General features: G+C 43.1%; 1 protein-coding gene across 1 annotated transcript in view; it reads right to left on the minus strand.

The window, feature by feature from the left end:
* SMAP1 (small ArfGAP 1) overlaps positions 1-19,009 on the minus strand; it is a 216,309-nt gene that overhangs the window by 125,875 nt on the left and 71,425 nt on the right. The window contains exon 2 of the mRNA XM_038761762.1: positions 1,422-1,555. Within this exon, the coding sequence (XP_038617690.1) occupies positions 1,422-1,555 (134 nt within the window). The remainder of the gene's footprint in view (positions 1-1,421; positions 1,556-19,009) is intronic.

The raw sequence follows: 19,009 nt of genomic DNA on the forward strand, positions 1-19,009 counted from the left end.
GGGTGCAAATGCAATTCAGAATGAACTCTGTCTCCTTGGCAGTTCTAAATTGGTTCCTGCCGCACACCAACATGTGCCCTGTGAGATTACTCTGAATGAAGACATTTGAGATTCCTTTTGGTAGAAGGAGGTGTGTCTGGCAGTCCTGCTGCCCCACACTCCTTGTTATCCTCTAAACTGAGCCTGAGTAGAGAAACCTTTGTAACCCTCCCACCCCTACTCCCCACAGAGTCTAACTGCTCCTTCCTTTATAACTACAATATAATTTCATCACAGTTAAAGCTAGAATTTCCTTGGAAGTAATAGACTAACTATATTCTTGTCTTCTATTTTAGGGATGGCACAAGGAGAAGTTTCTAGAGAGGATGGGAAGAAAATGCTGAATCATTTATTATAACCTTGGTTCGCCGGAGTCATGTGCCCCTCTCCCCGCCGATGATCATAGCCATGCCACATCTTTTATCACAAGTACTGTGTATAAGACCTTGTTCCACTAATGTTGCTCTTATTTCAAGAGTTTTTTTTTAGCTCTGCCAAGCACTGTGCTATGTGCTGGGAGAAAAACAATACAAACTGCCACGACAAAGTCCCTGTCCCACATGTGGCTCAAAGTTTAACCAGAAGGGAAAGCAAGTATTGAGTCCCCATTTTACCAATGAGGAAACTGAGACACAAGGAAAGCAAGGGGAATTTGTGATTTCCCCAAGGTTTTACACCGGACAAATGGCAGAGCTGGGATTAGAACCTGGCCCATGTTCTATCCACTAGGTCATGCTACTTCTTACTTTGAGGAGTCACACAATCTTCCTACACCTGCTTTTATGACATCCCTTTTGCTTCTATTACTTGAAATGACCCAATAGAGAAGCAGCATTGACTAGTGGAAAGAGCACAGGCTTGGGTTCTAATCCAGATTTCACCACCTGTCTGGGGTGTGGCCTTGAGCAAGTCACTTAACTTCTCTATGCGTCAGTTACCTCATCTGTAAAATGAGGATTAAGACTGTGAGCCACATGTGGGACAGGGAATCTGTCCAACCTAATTAGCTTGTATCTACCCCAACATTTAGCACATTGCTTGACACATAGTAAGTGCTTAAGAAATACCATCATTATTATAAACTGTACCAAACCCAGAGCTTAGTACAGTGCCTGGCACACAGTAAACACTAAGCAATTACTGTAAAAAAAATGTGAGAACAAATCTCTTAACGATCTCCTATCATGGCCTTCATCCATTTTGGGAGAACCTTCTTCTATAAATGACTTTATTATGTAATACACAAGTGATTCTTGGGATTTTCATATTGTTGAATCATTGCTGCATTTTTAAAGTGTTAACTTTGAACTGCAAAGGAAATATGACATTTCATAGTCATTTGAATGCTTTGTTTTAAATTCTAAAAAAAGATACCATATTACCTGTATTTGTTCTGGTGTCCATTGATCTAAGTTGACAGACTTGACCCTTGATATATGAACCCCAAGATTTCTGTGGATTCCAGCACATCTGATGCAGATAAACACGCCAATATTCCAGGAAGCCCATCGTGGACCTAGATAAAAAGAAGCAACAAAAACCATTTTTTATTTACTTCACACTGTGTTTTTTGTTTTTCGAGAGTTTAAATTGCAATTCAATTGATTCTTTAACATTTGGCAAGTTTGGATCACTACTTGTTTAGCAAGAGGAGGCATGGTTTGGATACCAGAACTTCCTATCTTCCCATCCAAACCCCGTCCTCCCTCTGACTTTCCCATCACAATAGGCAGCACCACCATCCTCCCTGTCTCACGAGCACGTAGCCTAAGTGTTATTCTTTTAGACTGTGAGCCCACCTCTTAGAATGTGAGCCCACTGTTGGGTAGGGACTGTCTCTATGTGTTGCCAACTTGTACTTCCCAAGCGCTTAGTACAGTGCTCTGCACACAGTAAGCGCTCAATAAATACGATTGATTGATTGATCCTCGATAAATACGACCGATTGATTGAGCCTCGACTAATCTCTCTCACTCAACCCACATATTCAGGCTGTCACTAAATCCCATCAGTTCAAGCTTCACAACATTGCTAAAGTCTATCCTTTCCTCTCCATCCAAACTGCTACCACATTAATCCAAGCCCTCACCCTATCCTGCCTTGATTACTGCATCAGCCTCCTTGCTGACCTCCCAATCAATCAATCAATCGTATTTATTGAGCGCTTACCGTGTGCAGAGCACTGTACTAAGCGCTTGGGAAGTACAAGCCTTCTGTCTCTCCCCTCTCCAGTCCATACTTCACTCTGCTGCCTCATCATTTTTCTACAAAGATGTTCTGTCCATGTTTCCCCATTCCTCAAGAACCTCGAGAGGTTGCCATCCACCACCACATCCAACAGAAACCCCTTACCATTGGCTTTAAAGCACTCAATCGCCTTGCCCCCTTCTACCTTACCCAACCCAATCCACAGACTTTGCTCCTCTAATGCCAACCTACTCACCTTGTAACGTGAACCTACCTCGTTCATGTCTATCTCACCACTGACCTCTCACCCACATCCTGCCTCTGGCCTGCAATGCCCTCCTTCTTTAAATCTGACAATCACCCTCCCCACCTTCAAAGCCTTATTGAAGGTACATCTCTTCCAGAGGCCTTCCCTGATTCTAAGCCCTCATTTCCCTCCTCCCACTCCCATCTGCATCACCCTTGTACTTCAATTTATCCCCTTTATTCACACCCCCCTCAGCACTTATGTACATAGCCATAGTTTATATATGCATATTAATGTCTATTTCCTCCTCTAGACTGTAAGCTCATTGTGAGCACACAACATGTCTATCAATTTTGTTATACTCTACTCTGCCAAGCATTTAGTACAGTATAATGGTGCACACCGTATGTGCTCAATAAATAAATGGATTGATAATAGTGGCTGTTTAAAAGTCAAAGACTCTAAATGTTCTTTGCTGAATCTCTCTTGCTAGCAATCTTACCTACAGCTGTCTACCATTTGGAGGCTAATTTATGCTTAACGTATTTCAGTAACACGTTTAAACCTGAATCCTTTGACACTTTATAGAGTAAAAAAAGTTGTTATTAAAGGTCAAGAGACCTTTTCAATTTTACACAAATTCCAGTGAGCTTAATATTAAGGAAATTCAGTAAAAATTAGTGGAAAAAATTGTTTGCTAATTTAATCATGCTTAAATTATTTCTATCAAATGACAGGTTCAAAATTAAATTTTTAAGTTTTAGCCTGCTTCTTTATATCTATATTGTTGCCTCCCATTGACAATTAGTCTGACAGCTACAATGAACAAGGAAATATTTACTCCCCTCCTCAAAAATATCCAGTGGCTGCCAGTCAACCTACACATCAAGCAAAAACTCCTCACTCTCGGCTTCAAGGCTGTCCATCACCTCATCCCCTCCTACCACACCTCCCTTCTTTCCTTCTACAGCCCAGCCCGCACCCTCCGCTCCTCTGCCGCTAACCTGTGCCTCGTTCTCGCCCGTCCCGCCGTCAACCCCCGGCCCACGTCCTCCCCCTGGCCTGGAATGCCCTCCCTCCGTACATCCACCAAGCTAGCTCTCTTCCTCCCTTAAAAGCCCTACTGAGAGCTCACCTCCTCCAGGTCTTCCCAGACTGAGCCCCCTTTTTCCTCTCCTCCTCCCCATCCCTCCCGCCCTACCTCCTTCCCCTCCCCACAGCACCTGTATATATGTCTGTACAGACTTATTACTCTATTTTACTTGTACACATTTACTATTCTATTTATTTTGTTAATGATGTGCATCTAGCTTTATTTCTATTTATTCTGATGACTTGACATCTGTCCACATGTTTTGTTTTGTTGTCTGTCTCCCTCTTCTAGACTGTGAGCCCATCTTTGGGTAGGGACCATCTCTATATGTTGCCAACTTGTACTTCCCAAGCGCTTAGTTCAGTGCTCTGACACAGTAAGTGCTCAATAAATACGACTGAATGAATGAATGTGTAAACCAATTACAACAAGAATGACCTATTACTCCTTTGATATATCTGACCATTAAAGCCACCAGTATATACAGATCCTCATTTTGGGCAGAACACAATAAAAAGCATTGTAGGGAGTGGTTTCTGCCTTTAAGGACCTTAAATTTTAATGAGGAGACAAAAACATGGATCTACCAATGAGGAAAAAAACATGAAAATATCAAGGGATTGAAAACTAAAGGACAGAAATAAGAGAAAATACAAAACATTTACTGATGCGCAATCCTAAGAGAGCTGTGCTAGATGTAACATTTCTACATTTTCTATCCCTACCAGCCCCAATGAACTTAAGTACATATCTCTTATTTATTTATATGAATGTCGTTCTCTCCCTCTCTAGAATGTAGGTTTATTTTGGGAAGGGAATGTGTCTGTTTATTGTTGCATTGTACTAGCCCAAGTGCTTAGTACAGTGCTCTGTACACAGTAAGCACTCAATAACTACGATGGATTGAATGAATGAATGAATATAAAGTCAAACTGGGTGTAAGGAGAGGAGTGATGACTGACTGATTGGATAGCTAATAAATGCTGGTAGCCAACCTGAACTAGATCCTCAATTATTGATTCCTAGATATTCAATCCCATCTTTCCACTTGCTTGGCATTACTCTCTTACTAATAAATCTTTAGTAATTTTACTTAGCCATACTGTGATGGCTCCATAAGAAGCTTCGTTTTTCTTGAGAGGAAAGGATAGAAAACTACCTTCCTGGGATAATCAGTATGAAATATTACCCAGAAGCAGTCAATGAATAGCAAAATGAACAACTGAGTTATCTTTCAATCCTCAAGTTCTATGACTATTGGTGGGTGTAACTTTCAGGACCCTAATTTCATAATAGGAAAAATGAAGAGACCAAAAGACTGACCTTCATAAGAACTCAATTCGGTAAGACATTTAAAAGTTGTATGCCAAAGAACTACAATGAATGAGGATATGGAACCTTGAAAACACTTGCATCAATCTCTTTCCCAAGCAATAAAATTTCAGATGTAGAGCCTTTCAATCAACAGTATTTATTGAGCACTTACTCTGTGCAGAGCACAGTACTAAGTGCTTGGGAAAGTACTCTACAACAGAGTTAGCAGACACTTCCATGCTCACAATGAGCTTACAGTTTAGTGGATGAGCTTCTGTATAAATGATATTAGAGTTTAAATATAATGAATCACTACCACTGCAGACAAGCTCTTAGGAACAAGCACATCTTTGGTAAAACACCTCAGAAAAACCCACCAGATGGATGAAATGCATTTAATATAAAAAAGATAAGTGAATGATTTCCATTCTCGATTTTCGCTAAAAAGTCTATTACGTGGTTTGCTTTTTAAGGTACTAATTTTCTTTTCTTTTCATCTTTCTGGTTAAAAAGAGTAAGACTGTTCTGAATGGGAGAGCACAGTGCATTCAAAATTCAATCAGGCAAACCACAGTGTTTGAGAGACGTCATTGCTTGTGGGCATGCCATAACTAGACAAGAAACTTTATGAATAATTGAAATGTACAGATGAGCGCAGATCTAATTTTAGCCAAGCACTTCACTTCCACTCTATCCAAACTCGTAAACCCAACAAGACGCAGTAAAACTGACCAGCCTGAGAATCATACCTTTCTTTCCTTATCTGTTGTTTGGTGGAGGTGCAAATGAGTTTGAAGAGAGAGCCACTCAAGAAAAATTCACCTCCCCACGTATGCGTGGCTGAAAAGGTTATTGGAACCACTGGCCAACTGCACTGTGCAGACAAAAAGATTATCCTTCGTTGTGCTGTCACGTTTATTGCTTGCAGTGACTGGTGTTCTTTCCCCTTTTCCTTCCTGTCTAACAACACTTACGAAGCTTCTGCTGGAGAAGAGCTGCTCTTCCTTGATTATACTACACCACACTGGCTTACCGATGCCCAATTTTCATCTGGGATGCCACACTGTTTTCAGTATTTCCTCTGCCCTCCTTGCTTTCAGTTTTCCAATTTCAACCCATCTTTCGGCAGCTGTTTGAGTATCCTGCTGTAGCCCATCCTCATGTGTCCCATCTAACCACGACTGACAACATTCTACAACTTTGCTCTTGGAACTGCTTGCGGAAAACTGGACAGGAGTTCGAGGGGACTCTGAGTCTCACAGTTGTGCAGAAGACTGGCCGGCACAACGGCTTTGTAGATATTAGTCTGGTCCGCAGCCTAATACCGTGCCGTCTCTCCATTCTACTTGACAGTCTTTGAAAAGATGTGCTAACCTTTTTGATTCAGTTTTCGATTTCGCTGACTTGCAGCATTAGCATGTTGCCTAGGTAACATAATTCTGTGAAGACTTTTGGGTCTGTGTTGCCCGTATAGATTTTTGGTTATGTGAATGGCTTCCCTAGTGCAGGCTAATGCACTACCTGAGTTTCTGAAAGTTTACTGTCAGTCTAACACCTGGCTAATTTGGTAAAGTAGCTTATAAAATCATTTACATGCCTGGTTAGGTATGTACTTCTGGGGGGAGATTATCTGCTACAACAGTCTTTGAATAACCATCTCCAGGACTTTGGATGATGCTCAAACTCTACTACATTGGAAGTGTTCATGGAGGAGAGGAAGCATACTCTAACATCTGCACGCAGATCTCTTGTTAAATTCCCAGAATGGCTGTGCAGAAAAAAACTAAGAGTGTTTTCATTTTTTGTAATGGTATTTGCTAACCGCTTACTATGGCCAGTCATTGTACTAAGCACTGGGGTAGATACAAGCTAACCAAATTGGACATAGTCTTAATCCCTATTTTAAAGATAAGGTAACAGGCATAGAGAGTTAAGTGACTTGTCCAAGATCACAAAGCAGAAAGGTGGGGGAACCAGGATTAGAACTCAGGTTCTTCCGACTCCCAGTCCTGTGCTCTCTCCTCTTGGTCACACAGCTTCCCCACAGGTCAGCCATGCAATCATGAAGTAGTCTGTAAAATAGGGATTAAATACCTGCTCTCCCGTCCCTTGGACTAAGAGCCCCATGTGGGACAGGGATTGTGTTTAATCTCATTACCTTGTATCTACCCTGATAATTAGCACAGTGTCTGGTACACAGGAAGTGCTTAACAAATACCACAATTATTTTTGGTCCCAGAATCTTACTGAACTTTTCAGGGCAGCCTGATTGATTAAACAATTTCCAGAGTCCACATCTACTGAGGAAGTCAATCACTGCTAAAGTGCAAAACTATTGTCCTAATGTAAGAACTCCTACCAAAAGGAACAAAAACAAGTATCACCCTTTCCTGTCTGGAAATTGATGTTGAGTAGAAGTCATTTTGGCTTAGAATTTTTGTCTACCCTTCATTCAGTGATACATCAACTTGAGTATAAGGCAGTGTAACTGGGCTCCGGCAAAGTCCCTGGAAGGTGTGAAGGCGGCCAAGGTTACATTCAGAGTCGTTCATTCTTAGCTTTTTATTCTGATTTATCAGAATTCTTGATTTCTCTGATCAGCAAAGTCTCTCTGGAAAGCATTGGGAGGAAGGCTCATATATTCAGACTGTGAGTTGCTCAAGTCAGGAGTAAAGTGAAACCTGTTCTTAGAGGAAGAAGGGAAAGGAACTCTGCTAGGAGGATTCAGAGATGCATCTGTGGGGCTGGATGAAGTGACTTGCAATGGTGTGCCACCCGATAGAGCCTTTTTTCACCCTGGCATTCACCAATCAATCAATCAATCTTATTTATTGAGCGCTTACTATGTGCAGAGCACTGTACTAAGCGCTTGGGAAGTACAAATTGGCAACATATAGAGACAGTCCCTACCCAACAGTGGGCTCACAGTCTAAAAGGAGGAGACAGAGAACAAAACCAAACATACTAACAAAATAAAATAGAATAGATATGTACAAATAAAATAAATAAATAAATAGAGTAATAAATATGTACAAACATATATACATATGTACAGGTGACAAGGCTTGTCACCCCCTCTCTCTTCCTGCTCCCACCCCCCACAACCAGACCCCTTTCAGTAATGAATCCATAAGCGATAAGGGGGACATGTCAAGACTTGAACTTCCAAGAAGATGGTAGATATTGGGTTTTTTTATGGTATTTGTTAAGCACCAGGCACTATACTTAGTGCTAGGATAGATAGAAGGTTGGACACAGTCTATGTCCATTTTAGAAGTGAGGTAGCGGAGGCACAGAGAAGTGAAGTGACTTGCCCAAGGTCACGAAGCTGACAAGTGGCAGGGCCAGAATAAGAAACCAGGTCCTTCTGACTGTGAGCCCACTGTTGGGTAGGGACTGTGTCTATATGTTGCCAACTTGTACTTCCCAAGCGCATAGTACAGTGCTCTGCACACAGTAAGCACTCAATAAATACGATTGATTGATTGATTCTGACTCGCAGGCCTGTGCTCTATCCACTACACCATGCTGCTTCCCCTAGCTGGGATGCATCAGGAAGTTCTTTAGTTATCTCAATTGTAAAGCTGGAGAAAGGTGAAGAGAGGGCCCTGAATTACTAATAGCAGAAATGTTATTCAGTTCTGCGAGAGGGGTAGAGGAAATGATTCCCCATTAATGGACAAAATGTTCCCTCAGAAAAGATTATGTGTGGGTCTCTAATCCACAGTGTAATGATCTCTGGGTGCAAAATGGCTTGGAGACAAGCACAGGTCTAGAATACACCAATAATTTACTCTGATTCCTAACACCATTTGCTCATTATCTATGGAGCAGAAGGAAAATTGGGGGCAGAAATAAGGATTGCCGGAAGATATTTGCTATATTTTCAAAATTAATTGGTCAAAAGTAATTGAAACATCCAAATGTAACCAAAAGGTGGTAAAACTAATCCTAATTGTGATATGTTGGGTAAAGAGGGGGTTTAGGGTAGAGATGACACTATAGCATAACTGCCTTTGAATACTTTGGCCCTTGAGATTTGCACAATTCCTCCACAATTTGCATTACTACAGTGCCTCCTTTACAAGAGGCTCTCAAAAATATTTGTCCACTATGCTTCTAATAATGAAGGCATGATCAAGATGAATAATGCGTGTAAGACAGCAGCCATGGTCTCAGACTGAGTCCAGTGCTCTGCACACAGGAAGTGTCACTGTTTGGTTGACTGACTAGGTCCTGAGAGACTGGACAATTAGATGAGGGGATAATATCCAAAAGTGAGTTCACAAACCCAGGTCAACCATAGGGAAATGAGACATTTGGAGGGAGAAAAGTTAAATTTATGTGTCAGTTTGGAAGTAGGGAGGGAATCATAGAAAGAACGTTTCCAAAGTCCTGAATTTCATTAGTGATAAGGGAGACGATATAAAAAGGTGACATTTAGGGGAATAGGAGAGCTAGGGTAAGATTGAGAGGTTCTGTTCAGACAGCCACCATGCCGGTGCAAACCACTTCTCATATTCATTCATTCATTCAATCGTATTTATTGAGCGCTTACTGTGTGCAGAGCACTGTACTAAGCGCTTGGGAAGTACAAGTTTGCAACACATAGAAACGGTCCCTACCCAACAGCGGGCTCACAGTCTAGAAGGGGGAGACAGACAACAAAACAAAACATAGGCAGACTCCTACAGTCTATAAGCATCACCAAAAAACTCTGAGACAAACAAAGCTATGCACATAACTCTGAATTTTTTATGGTATTTCTTAAGCGCTTACTATGTGCCAGGTACTGTACTAAACCAATCAGATTTGACACAGTCCCTGTCCCACATGGAGTTTACAGCCTTAATCCCCATTTTACAGGTGAGGTACCTGAGGAGAGAAGCGACTTATCCAAGGTCACGGAGCAGACAAGCAGCAAGCCACGATTAGAATCCAGTTCACAGTAAATACAGTACTTTAGACAACATGAATGTAATAGTCGGGGCAAGAGGAAAAAAAAGACCCAATACACAATCAAAAATCTGTCACCCAGGCAGATAGAAAATGAGAAAACAGATCTCAATTACTCAAGGCCCAGTCCAGACTTCACTCTGCTGCCCGAAACATTTTTCTAAAACATCATACTGCCAATGTGTCCCTGATCTTCTCTACACCAAGTGCTCAGTAGAGTGCTCTGACACAGTAAGTGTTCAATAAATACTACTGACAAGCAAAAATCCACATCACAGGGTTTAAGGCACTTAATGAGCTTTCTTCCTTCTAATACCCTCACTCCTTTCCCACTGCAACCAGCTTGTTCACTTAGTTCCTCCTTTAACAAAAATAAAACTACAGTCAATCATTTAAAAACTTAAGCCTAAAGGGCTCTTGTCTAAGTTACCCAAGGGAACAACACTAGCCGCCTAAATGGCTTCTGGTCCTTTGATCCACAGTATTTTTAACTTTGACATACAAAAAGGCTGCAATTTGGAGAAGATGTACAAATTCCTTAATTGTACTGCACACTGTCTCACACAGTAGCACATATGTGATGATTGCAAATGAATGCCATACCCACCCAGGGTTGTTACATGCTTGGCAACAGAGACCACTGATATGTTTTTCTATGTTTTTTGGTGTTTTGTTTGTTTGGGGGGGGAGGGGTGTGTGTGTGTGTGTGTGTGTGTGTGTGTGTGTGTGTGTGTGTGTGTGTGTGTGTGTGTGGTACTTGTTAAGTGCTTACAATGTGCTAGGCACTGTCCTAAGCTCTGGGGTAGATACAAGCTCATCAGTTTGGACACAGTCCATGTCCCACATGGGGCTCACAGTCTTATCCCCATTTTTTACAGATGCAGTAACTGAAGCACAGAGAAGTTAAGTGACTTGCCCAAGGACACATGCAGACAAGTGGCTGAGTTGGGACTAGAACCCAGGTCCTTCTGATTCCCAGGTCTGTGCTCTGTCCAGTAGGTCATGCTGCGACTCAGCCTGTTGCAAACGTTACTGGACAATGACATCTCCAAAAGTTCCTTAGGGCTCATCTCAGTGTTCCTGAATTGCTCTGGACCATCTTCAAGTTCCCCTCCCTTCCAGACCCTCAAAGAAAGGCCAGCGGGACCTCCGGTGACTTCCATGCCTAAGACTGGCCATGGCCCTGTGGCCATTTTCATTAAGCAGTAATCCTTTAATGGCTCCAAGTGAACAGTTCTATGAAAGACGAATAATGCATAGTCATGAATAATGCACACCTACCAATTGATCCTATCTTCAAAATCAAAAGCCTCCTACCAAAATCTATAAAGCACTCACAATGATGATTGAGTCTCAGTCAGTTGATCAGTTGTGCATATTGAGCATTTACTGTATGCACAGCATTGTACAAACAACTTGGGAGAGTACAAGATGACAATAACAGACACATTCCTTGCCCACAGTGAGCTTACAGCTCAGAACGGGAGACAGATACTACTATACGTTAATAAATTACTGATACGTACATGAGTGCCGTGGGGCTGTGAAGGGGGATGAATCGAGAGAGCAAGTCGGGGCGAGGCAGTAGGGAGTTGAAGAAAAGGAAGAGCCCTTTTAGACTGTGAGCCCACTGTTGGGTAGGGACTGTCTCTATATGTTGCCAATTTGTACTTCCCAAGCGCTTAGTACAGTGTTCTGCACCTAGTAAGCGCTCAATAAATACGATTGATGATGATGATGAAAAGAGGGCTTAGTGTCCAGTCATTACTGGTGGACCAGTCTAGGTCATGAGAATTCAGCATAGAAAACCTATGAGAAGGAACCGGCTATAGTAATAGTGCTCTGCATGACACTTGCACTGCCAGTTGTACTCCTGCTGAGGCACAGGTTGCAAACAGAGCAAACAGAGATCTTTTGATTGACTGATTGATTGATTGTGTGCAGGGCCCATTTCTGGGCAAAGTGCCCGAAGCTATGTTACGGTGCCGTGGCTCAGCAGGTGGGTGCCTTGGCAGCTGTTGGGGGCCACTTTGCCCCTGAAATTAGCCAGCTATTTTTCAGGACTCCTGCTGGACCAGTCAACTTTACTGAACATCCTTCAAGTGACTCTTTGGTCTAAAACTTTACCACAGGCGGCTTTTCCCTAATAGTGAAGAAGAGACTGGAATCCAAGTCTTCTCATTCCCATCACAGTGCCTTTTCTACTGAAAAGCAGAGTGCTTCATAACAACCTGGATTTAAAGCTTTATAATCACCAACCACAAATATTCATCCCATTAAGTTTTTCAAAACAGTACATGTGTTCTTTTTGAAGAAAGGCACTTCCGCAATACTTTCATACCGCCCCTTCTCCAAAACCTGAGGTGGAAAGGATGCATCTAGGCAAAGGATTATCCTTAGTAAAGAAAGCTGCAAGCACATCGTTTTGAAAAATATATTTTGTCATGGTGGAGGGTTTCAAAAATTAATTCTCAAGGAAAAACTCATCCTTTGTTATATCTTCAATTCAAGGAGGCATGCACCTGCTGAGCTAGTCTGTTATTTTATTCAGCCTTCCCTTCAAGTGAATGGGCTTTTAATGAGTGCGATTTTAAACTACCAACTTCATGACTATACTCTTTTCTTTGCAGCCTTTTGATCATGAAAGGAGGGGGAGGGCAAGAAAGAAGGAAGGAGAAGAAGGCAAGGGAAGAGGGTAGCAAGGAGGGAAGAAGTGAGGAAAGAGAGGAGGAAAAGATGCTACTACAGACACTGCTGGTGTTGAAATTCTGTTTACAAATGCTATTAAATAAACCATACTACTTTTTCTACTCGAGGGATTATCCTCCTAAGACTCAATACAATTCTTTACGGTAGCTAATAAGTTCATTTCACACAGAATAACTCCACAACTAGTAGAAAACGTACATTTATCTGGACACAGCACAAGTTACTGAAGCAAATATTTTCTTCACTGATGGTAAAGGTCCAGCTTGGATTATTCAGCAATGAAGAGAGAAAGCTGGATTACTTACCAATAATTGGGGATGTTAAATGAGCTCGCTCTACCTCAGTACAGCCCTCAGCGTGGCCTAGTGGATAGAACAGGGGCGTGGGAGTCAAAAGGACCTGAGTTCTAATCCTTGCTTTGCCAACTGTCTGCTGTGTGACCCTGGGTATGTCATTTAACTTCTCTGTGCCCCAGTTACCTCATTGGTTAAATGGGGCTTGAGACTGGGAGCCCTACATGGGACAGGAACTGTGCCAACCCAATTATCTTGTATTTACCCCAGCCCTTAGTACAGTGCCTGGACCATATTAAGTGGTTAACAATCTACAATTACTATTATTGTTATTACCAAGTGTCCCTCTGCCTTACTCAAACAGCAGTCCAAAAACTAGGTGAGAATGACGACTGGCAGGAGCAGAACTAGCCTAGCCTGGGTGCCAGGGCAAGCTTCTACATCAGGGGAAAACCCTCATTTCAGGCCAAATGCTACTGTTTTGGGATTCATGGCATGCTGAGAGGTTCTTTGGATGTGAGCAGCTGATTTGGAAATGGGCAGGAGCCACTTTGGATCCAGCCTGTAGGGCAGATCAGATTGCTTGGCAAGCTGAAGATGGCCCACAAGCTCTATCTGGATGTGTTGCCATCATCTGTTCTTCCCTTTAATATCACTAACATGATTCACTTTTCTAAGCCCAAACCCTATTAGATTCGGGGCAGATCCCATTCTTCCTTACAGAGAACATACTAACCACCTTTTGATGGGCACGGATTCAAAAAGAGGCAGACTGGACCTGCTCCTTTGGAGAAAGTCCCTTCTTCCCTGAAATTGCCAGGGCCCCAACGCAGGATGGCTACCCTGCCTATCCTACTGGTGCTCTCACCTTTATGCAAGGAAGTCATTCAATAATGTAGGTTTGTACTTAAAGTGACAGAGAATTTTGCTTGACAGATTTCTAAAATGATTCTGCAACACTCTAAATCAGAGAATGCCATTCATGAAAAAGCCAATGCAGCACTGAAAACAGGAAGTCTACATGGCAGCTTTATTCAAGATGTAGGCTGATGTCCATAAAGGCAACCTGAATTGTTTGTTTCACTTATGATTTCAGTGGAGATGTTTATAATAATAACAATAATAATAATTATGGTATTTGTTAAGCGCTATGTGCCAGCGCTGGGGTGGATACAAGCAGATTGGGTTGGACACAGTCCCTGTCCCACATAGGGCTCACAGTCTCAATCCCCGTTTTACAGACGAGGTAACTGAGGCAACACAGAAGTGAAGTGACTTCCCCAAGGTCACAGCCGACAAGTGGTGGTACCAAGATTAGAACCCATGACCAGGCCCGTGCTCCATTCATAACAACAGAGTCGTTTATTTCTTAAAAGCAGTATTTCATTTAGGACCTCACTTGCGGGCACAAGAACACTTTTTTAAGCCTTCATTCAAAACACTGAGATGAATATGGAAGAGATAAATTTTCTTAGAAGGAAAGCAGTGTACCATAAGTTTAAGGATTATTTTAAAGGAGAGACAAAAAAACTAAAAAAATGTAATAAAATCATACCAAAACTAGTCTGTACCAGAACTTGTACGCCTAACTACAATTACGATGGTATTAACAGAATCTACCTGTAACTTTGAGGTTACGTATGTCAACAGCACCTTTACATCAACCCTCGGACTAGTATTATTTAATAACAGAAACAGAACACAAATAACATTATGGCTTTGACCTTAAAATTCAGGAGAGGAAACAATCTATGCTGAGCATACTTCAAAAGAAAACAGGTGAAATTCAAGTAGAAATCAACCGTTTTATTGCTTGACTTGAGCATTTTGGCATTTAAGCCTAAAATCTATGCAGCTTGCTGAGACTTCTCACTCCATCAGGAGTACATAAGCTCCCATTTCTACATGGATGGTTGCCAAATTCATCTCACTTGTCCCTACATCACTCAATCTGCAGTCTCTGCACTTGCTCTTGCCTGCAGGAGATTTCCACACGTACGCCTCATCCCAAGGTTCCTTAAACTCATTATCACCAAGATGGAACTTCTCATCTTTCTTCCCCAATCTTCAGCTTTACCTAACTTCCCCATCACAGTTGGCAATACCACCATCCTACCTACAGCTCTAGCATACAACTTTGGCATCATCTCTTTCATCTCTCCCATTCCTTCTGCCTGTGGATCACATTCTGCTGGACAGTAAATCCAATTGGTTTCTTCCATAGAACGTTTCCAAAATGTGCCCTTTCCTCTCCACCCAAATGCCTCCCGCTGTAGGCCAGATGCTCTTCATATCCCAGCTGAACTACCGCATCAGCCACTTCACCAATCCTCCCTGCCCCAACCTCACTCCTCTCCATTCTATGTTTTGTTCTAAGGCTCGGATCCTTGAATATATCATTTTGCACACATTTCTCCACTCCACAAAAACCTTGAACGGCTTACCCATTCTTCTCATCACAAACGCCTGATCATTGGCCATAAGGCACTCCATAAGCTCACTGCCCTTTGCCATCCAAACTCTCTTCTCCTACTACACCCCAGCTTGCATTTTCCATTTCTCTCCAGCTCACCCCTTACATAAATGCCTTGTTTCTCTTTCATCTCTGATCCCTGACCAATGCCCTACCTCCTGCTTAGGACTCCAGATCACAGAGCTCGCTCTCCATCCTTGTGCCACCCAAACACTGGGGCCCTCACTCTCACAACCCGATCATTGTAACAGTTACACATTTCTACCTAGATTTCCCACAGATATACAGATGAATAAATGGATTGATAGAGATGCACACATTCCTCTGCTTTCTCCTAACTATAATCTATACTGGTGTCTCTTTCAACCATTATATGGCACTCTCCTAGAGATTGGGGATTATGTCCTCTAAGTCTCCTGAACACTTGGTATGGTGCTCTACAGAGTAGTCACTAGATAGCATTAATTTATTTTTCTTCTCTGGTTACATCCTTCCACCTATCAACTCAGCACTGGCATTCACAACCTCCTGTTGCCATTTTGTACATATTGATTTACATATTCTGAAATTAAAACTTTCTTTATGGTATTTGTTCAGCACTTACTACTTGCCAGGCACTGTACTAAGTGTTGGGGTGGGTACAAGTAGATTAAATTGGACACAGTGCCCATCCCACACAGGACTAACAGTCTTAATCCCCATTTTACAGACGAGGTAACAGACACAGAGAAGTTAAGTGACGTGACCGAGGTCACACAGCGGATGAGGGGTGGAGCCAGGATTAGAACTACAGTCCGTCTGACCCCCGGCCCATGACCTACTCACAGGGCACGCTCTTGGTGATGACCGGTTCCTCTGGCTTCCTCTGGTGGGAGAGGAGGAAGTCATCAGTCATTCCGTGGTGCCCCACCCTGACATACGTGTAAAGGCTTAGCCAAGGCAATCAGAGAGTCCGACTGGGGAGGAAACAGGGGGGCCAAGCAGTTGGAGAAAAGCCCTCGCCATCATGGAGGCAAGAGTGGTGAACCACGCGCCTGGAAAGCAGGACAAAGGAAGAGCTTGTGCTGTGACTCCGAACAGACAGAGGGCACAGGGAAGGGTTGGAGAGGATCCTGAATTAGGGTTTGGACTGTGGGTCCTCTGTGGCACCTGATTGTCTTGTATCGACCCCAACGTTTAGTGCATTTTAAGCACTTTACATACACTGCCTTATTACCAACAGAGTTACAGTCTAGAGAAACACACAGACATTATAATAAAGTATGGATATGTACCTAAGTGCTGTGGGATTTACAGTAGACTGAATATCAAATGCTTAAAGAGCAGCATGTGGGACAGGGACTGCACTGGATCTTCTTATATCTAGCCCAAGACTTAGAACAGTTTCAGCACCTACATATCATAATTATCATTATTATTAAGAATATATGCATCATCATCATCAATTGTATTTATTGAGCGCTTACTATGTGCAGAGCACTGTACTAAGAGCTTGGGAAGTACAAATTGGCAACATATAGAGACAGTCCCTACCCAACAGTGGGCTCACAGTCTAAAAGGGGGAGACAGAGAACAAAACCAAACATACTAACAAAATAAAATAAATAGAATAGATATGTACAAATAAAATAAATAGAGTAATAAATATGTACAAACATATATACATATATACAGGTGCTGTGGGGAAGGGAAGGAGGTAAGATGGGGGGGATGGAGAGGGGGGCGAGGGGGAGAGGAAGGAAGGGGCTCAGTCTGGGAAGGCCTCCTGGAGGAGGTGAGCTCTCAGCAGGGCCTTGAAGGGAGGAAGAGAGCTAGCTTGGCGGAGGGGCAGAGGGAGGGCATTCCAGGCCCGGGAGATGACGTGGGCCGGGGGTCGATGGCGGTACAGGCGAGAACGAGGTACGGTGAGGAGATCAGCGGCGGAGGAGCGGAGGGTGCGGGCTGGGCTGTAGAAGGAGAGAAGGGAGGTGAGGTAGGAAGAGGCGAGGTGATAGACAGCCTTGAAGCCCAGGGTGAGGAGTTTCTGCCTGATGCGCAGATTGATTGGTAGCCACTGGAGATTTTTGAGGAGGGGAGTGATATGCCCAGAGCGTTTCTGGACAAAGATAATCCGGGCAGCAGCATGAAGTATGGATTGAAGTGGAGAGAGACACGAGAATGGGAGATCAGAGAGAAGGCTGATGCAGTAGTCCAGCCGGGATAGGATGAGAGCTTGAATGAGCAGGGTAGCGGTATGGATGAAGAGGAAAGGGCAAATCTTGGCAATGTTGTGGAGCTGAGACTGGCAGGTATTGGTCACGGCTTGGATGTGAGGGGTGAACGAGAGAGCCGAGTCGAGGATGACACCAAGGTTGCGGGCTTGTGAGACGGGAAGGATGGTAGTGCCGTCAACAGAGATGGGAAAGTCAGGGAGAGGACAAGGTTTGGGAGGGAAGACAAGGAGCTCAGTCTTCGACATGTTGAGCTTTAGGTGGCGGGCGGACATCCAGATGGAGATGTCCTGAAGGCAGGAGGAGATGCGAGCCTGGAGGGAGGGGGAGAGAGCAGGGGCAGAGATGTAGATCTGGGTGTCATCAGCGTAGAGATGATAGTTGAAGCCGTGGGAGCGAATGAGCTCACCAAGGGAGTGCGTGTAGATCAAGAACAGAAGGGGACCAAGCACTGAACCTTGGGGAACCCCCACAGTAAGCGGATGGGAGGGGGAGGAGGAGCCTGCAAAAGAGACTGAGAAAGAACGACTGGAGAGGTAAGAGGAGAACCAGGAGAGGATGGAGTCTGTGAAGCCAAGGTCAGATAGCGTGTTGAGAAGAAGGGGGTGGTCCACAGTGTCGAAGGCTGCTGAGAGGTGGAGGAGGATTAGGACAGAGTAGGAGCCGTTGGATTTGGCAAGCAGGAGGTCATTGGTGACCTTTGAGAGGGCAGTTTTCGTGGAATGTAGGGGTAAATGTAAATGTAATGAATGTAAATCCATGAATGTATGGATGAATGTATGGAATGAATGTAAATCCATGGAGAGAGGGTAGTTGAAACAAAACATAAGAGTTGGTTTGACAGGTCAAATATATGCATGAAGCAGTACAAACAGCAGGAATCTACCCCACAAAATTACTGAATGAGCAGATAACTACTTAAATAATGGATAAATAAAAACATAACTTCGTATGAGTGATTGATTATTACTGCTATTTATAGGGAGTTGTTGTGAATTAATCGAGGAAGGCTTCCTGGAGTACATGGGAGTTAAGCGGCCCGTGGTCTGATGGATCTGGGAGTGGAAGGGCCAGAGGACTGTACTGTTGCATTGTACTCTCCCAAACACTTAGCACACGCCTCGGCGCACAGTAAGCGCTCAATAAATAGCACTGATTGACTGAGCACCACACAAATGTGATTAGTTCAGTAACATGCAGTATAGACTGCAGTGGAGACCGCCTGAAGCCAAGGAGACAACCTAGGAGATAGTCTAACTAAAGAGGTGAACTGTGATATGATCAGAGCTTGTATTAGGGTGGTAGCTGTTTGTGTGGAAAGGAAGGTATAGATGCTGAACTGTCCCCCTCTCCATCCCTGCCATCTTACCTCCTTCCCTTCCCCACAGCACCTGTATATATGTACATATGTTTGTACATATTTATTACTCTATTTATTTATTTATTTTACTTGTACATATCTATTCTATTTATTTTATTTTGTTAGTA

The sequence above is a fragment of the Tachyglossus aculeatus genome, chromosome 1, assembly GCF_015852505.1.
Source record: "Tachyglossus aculeatus isolate mTacAcu1 chromosome 1, mTacAcu1.pri, whole genome shotgun sequence".
NCBI lineage: Eukaryota > Metazoa > Chordata > Mammalia > Monotremata > Tachyglossidae > Tachyglossus > Tachyglossus aculeatus.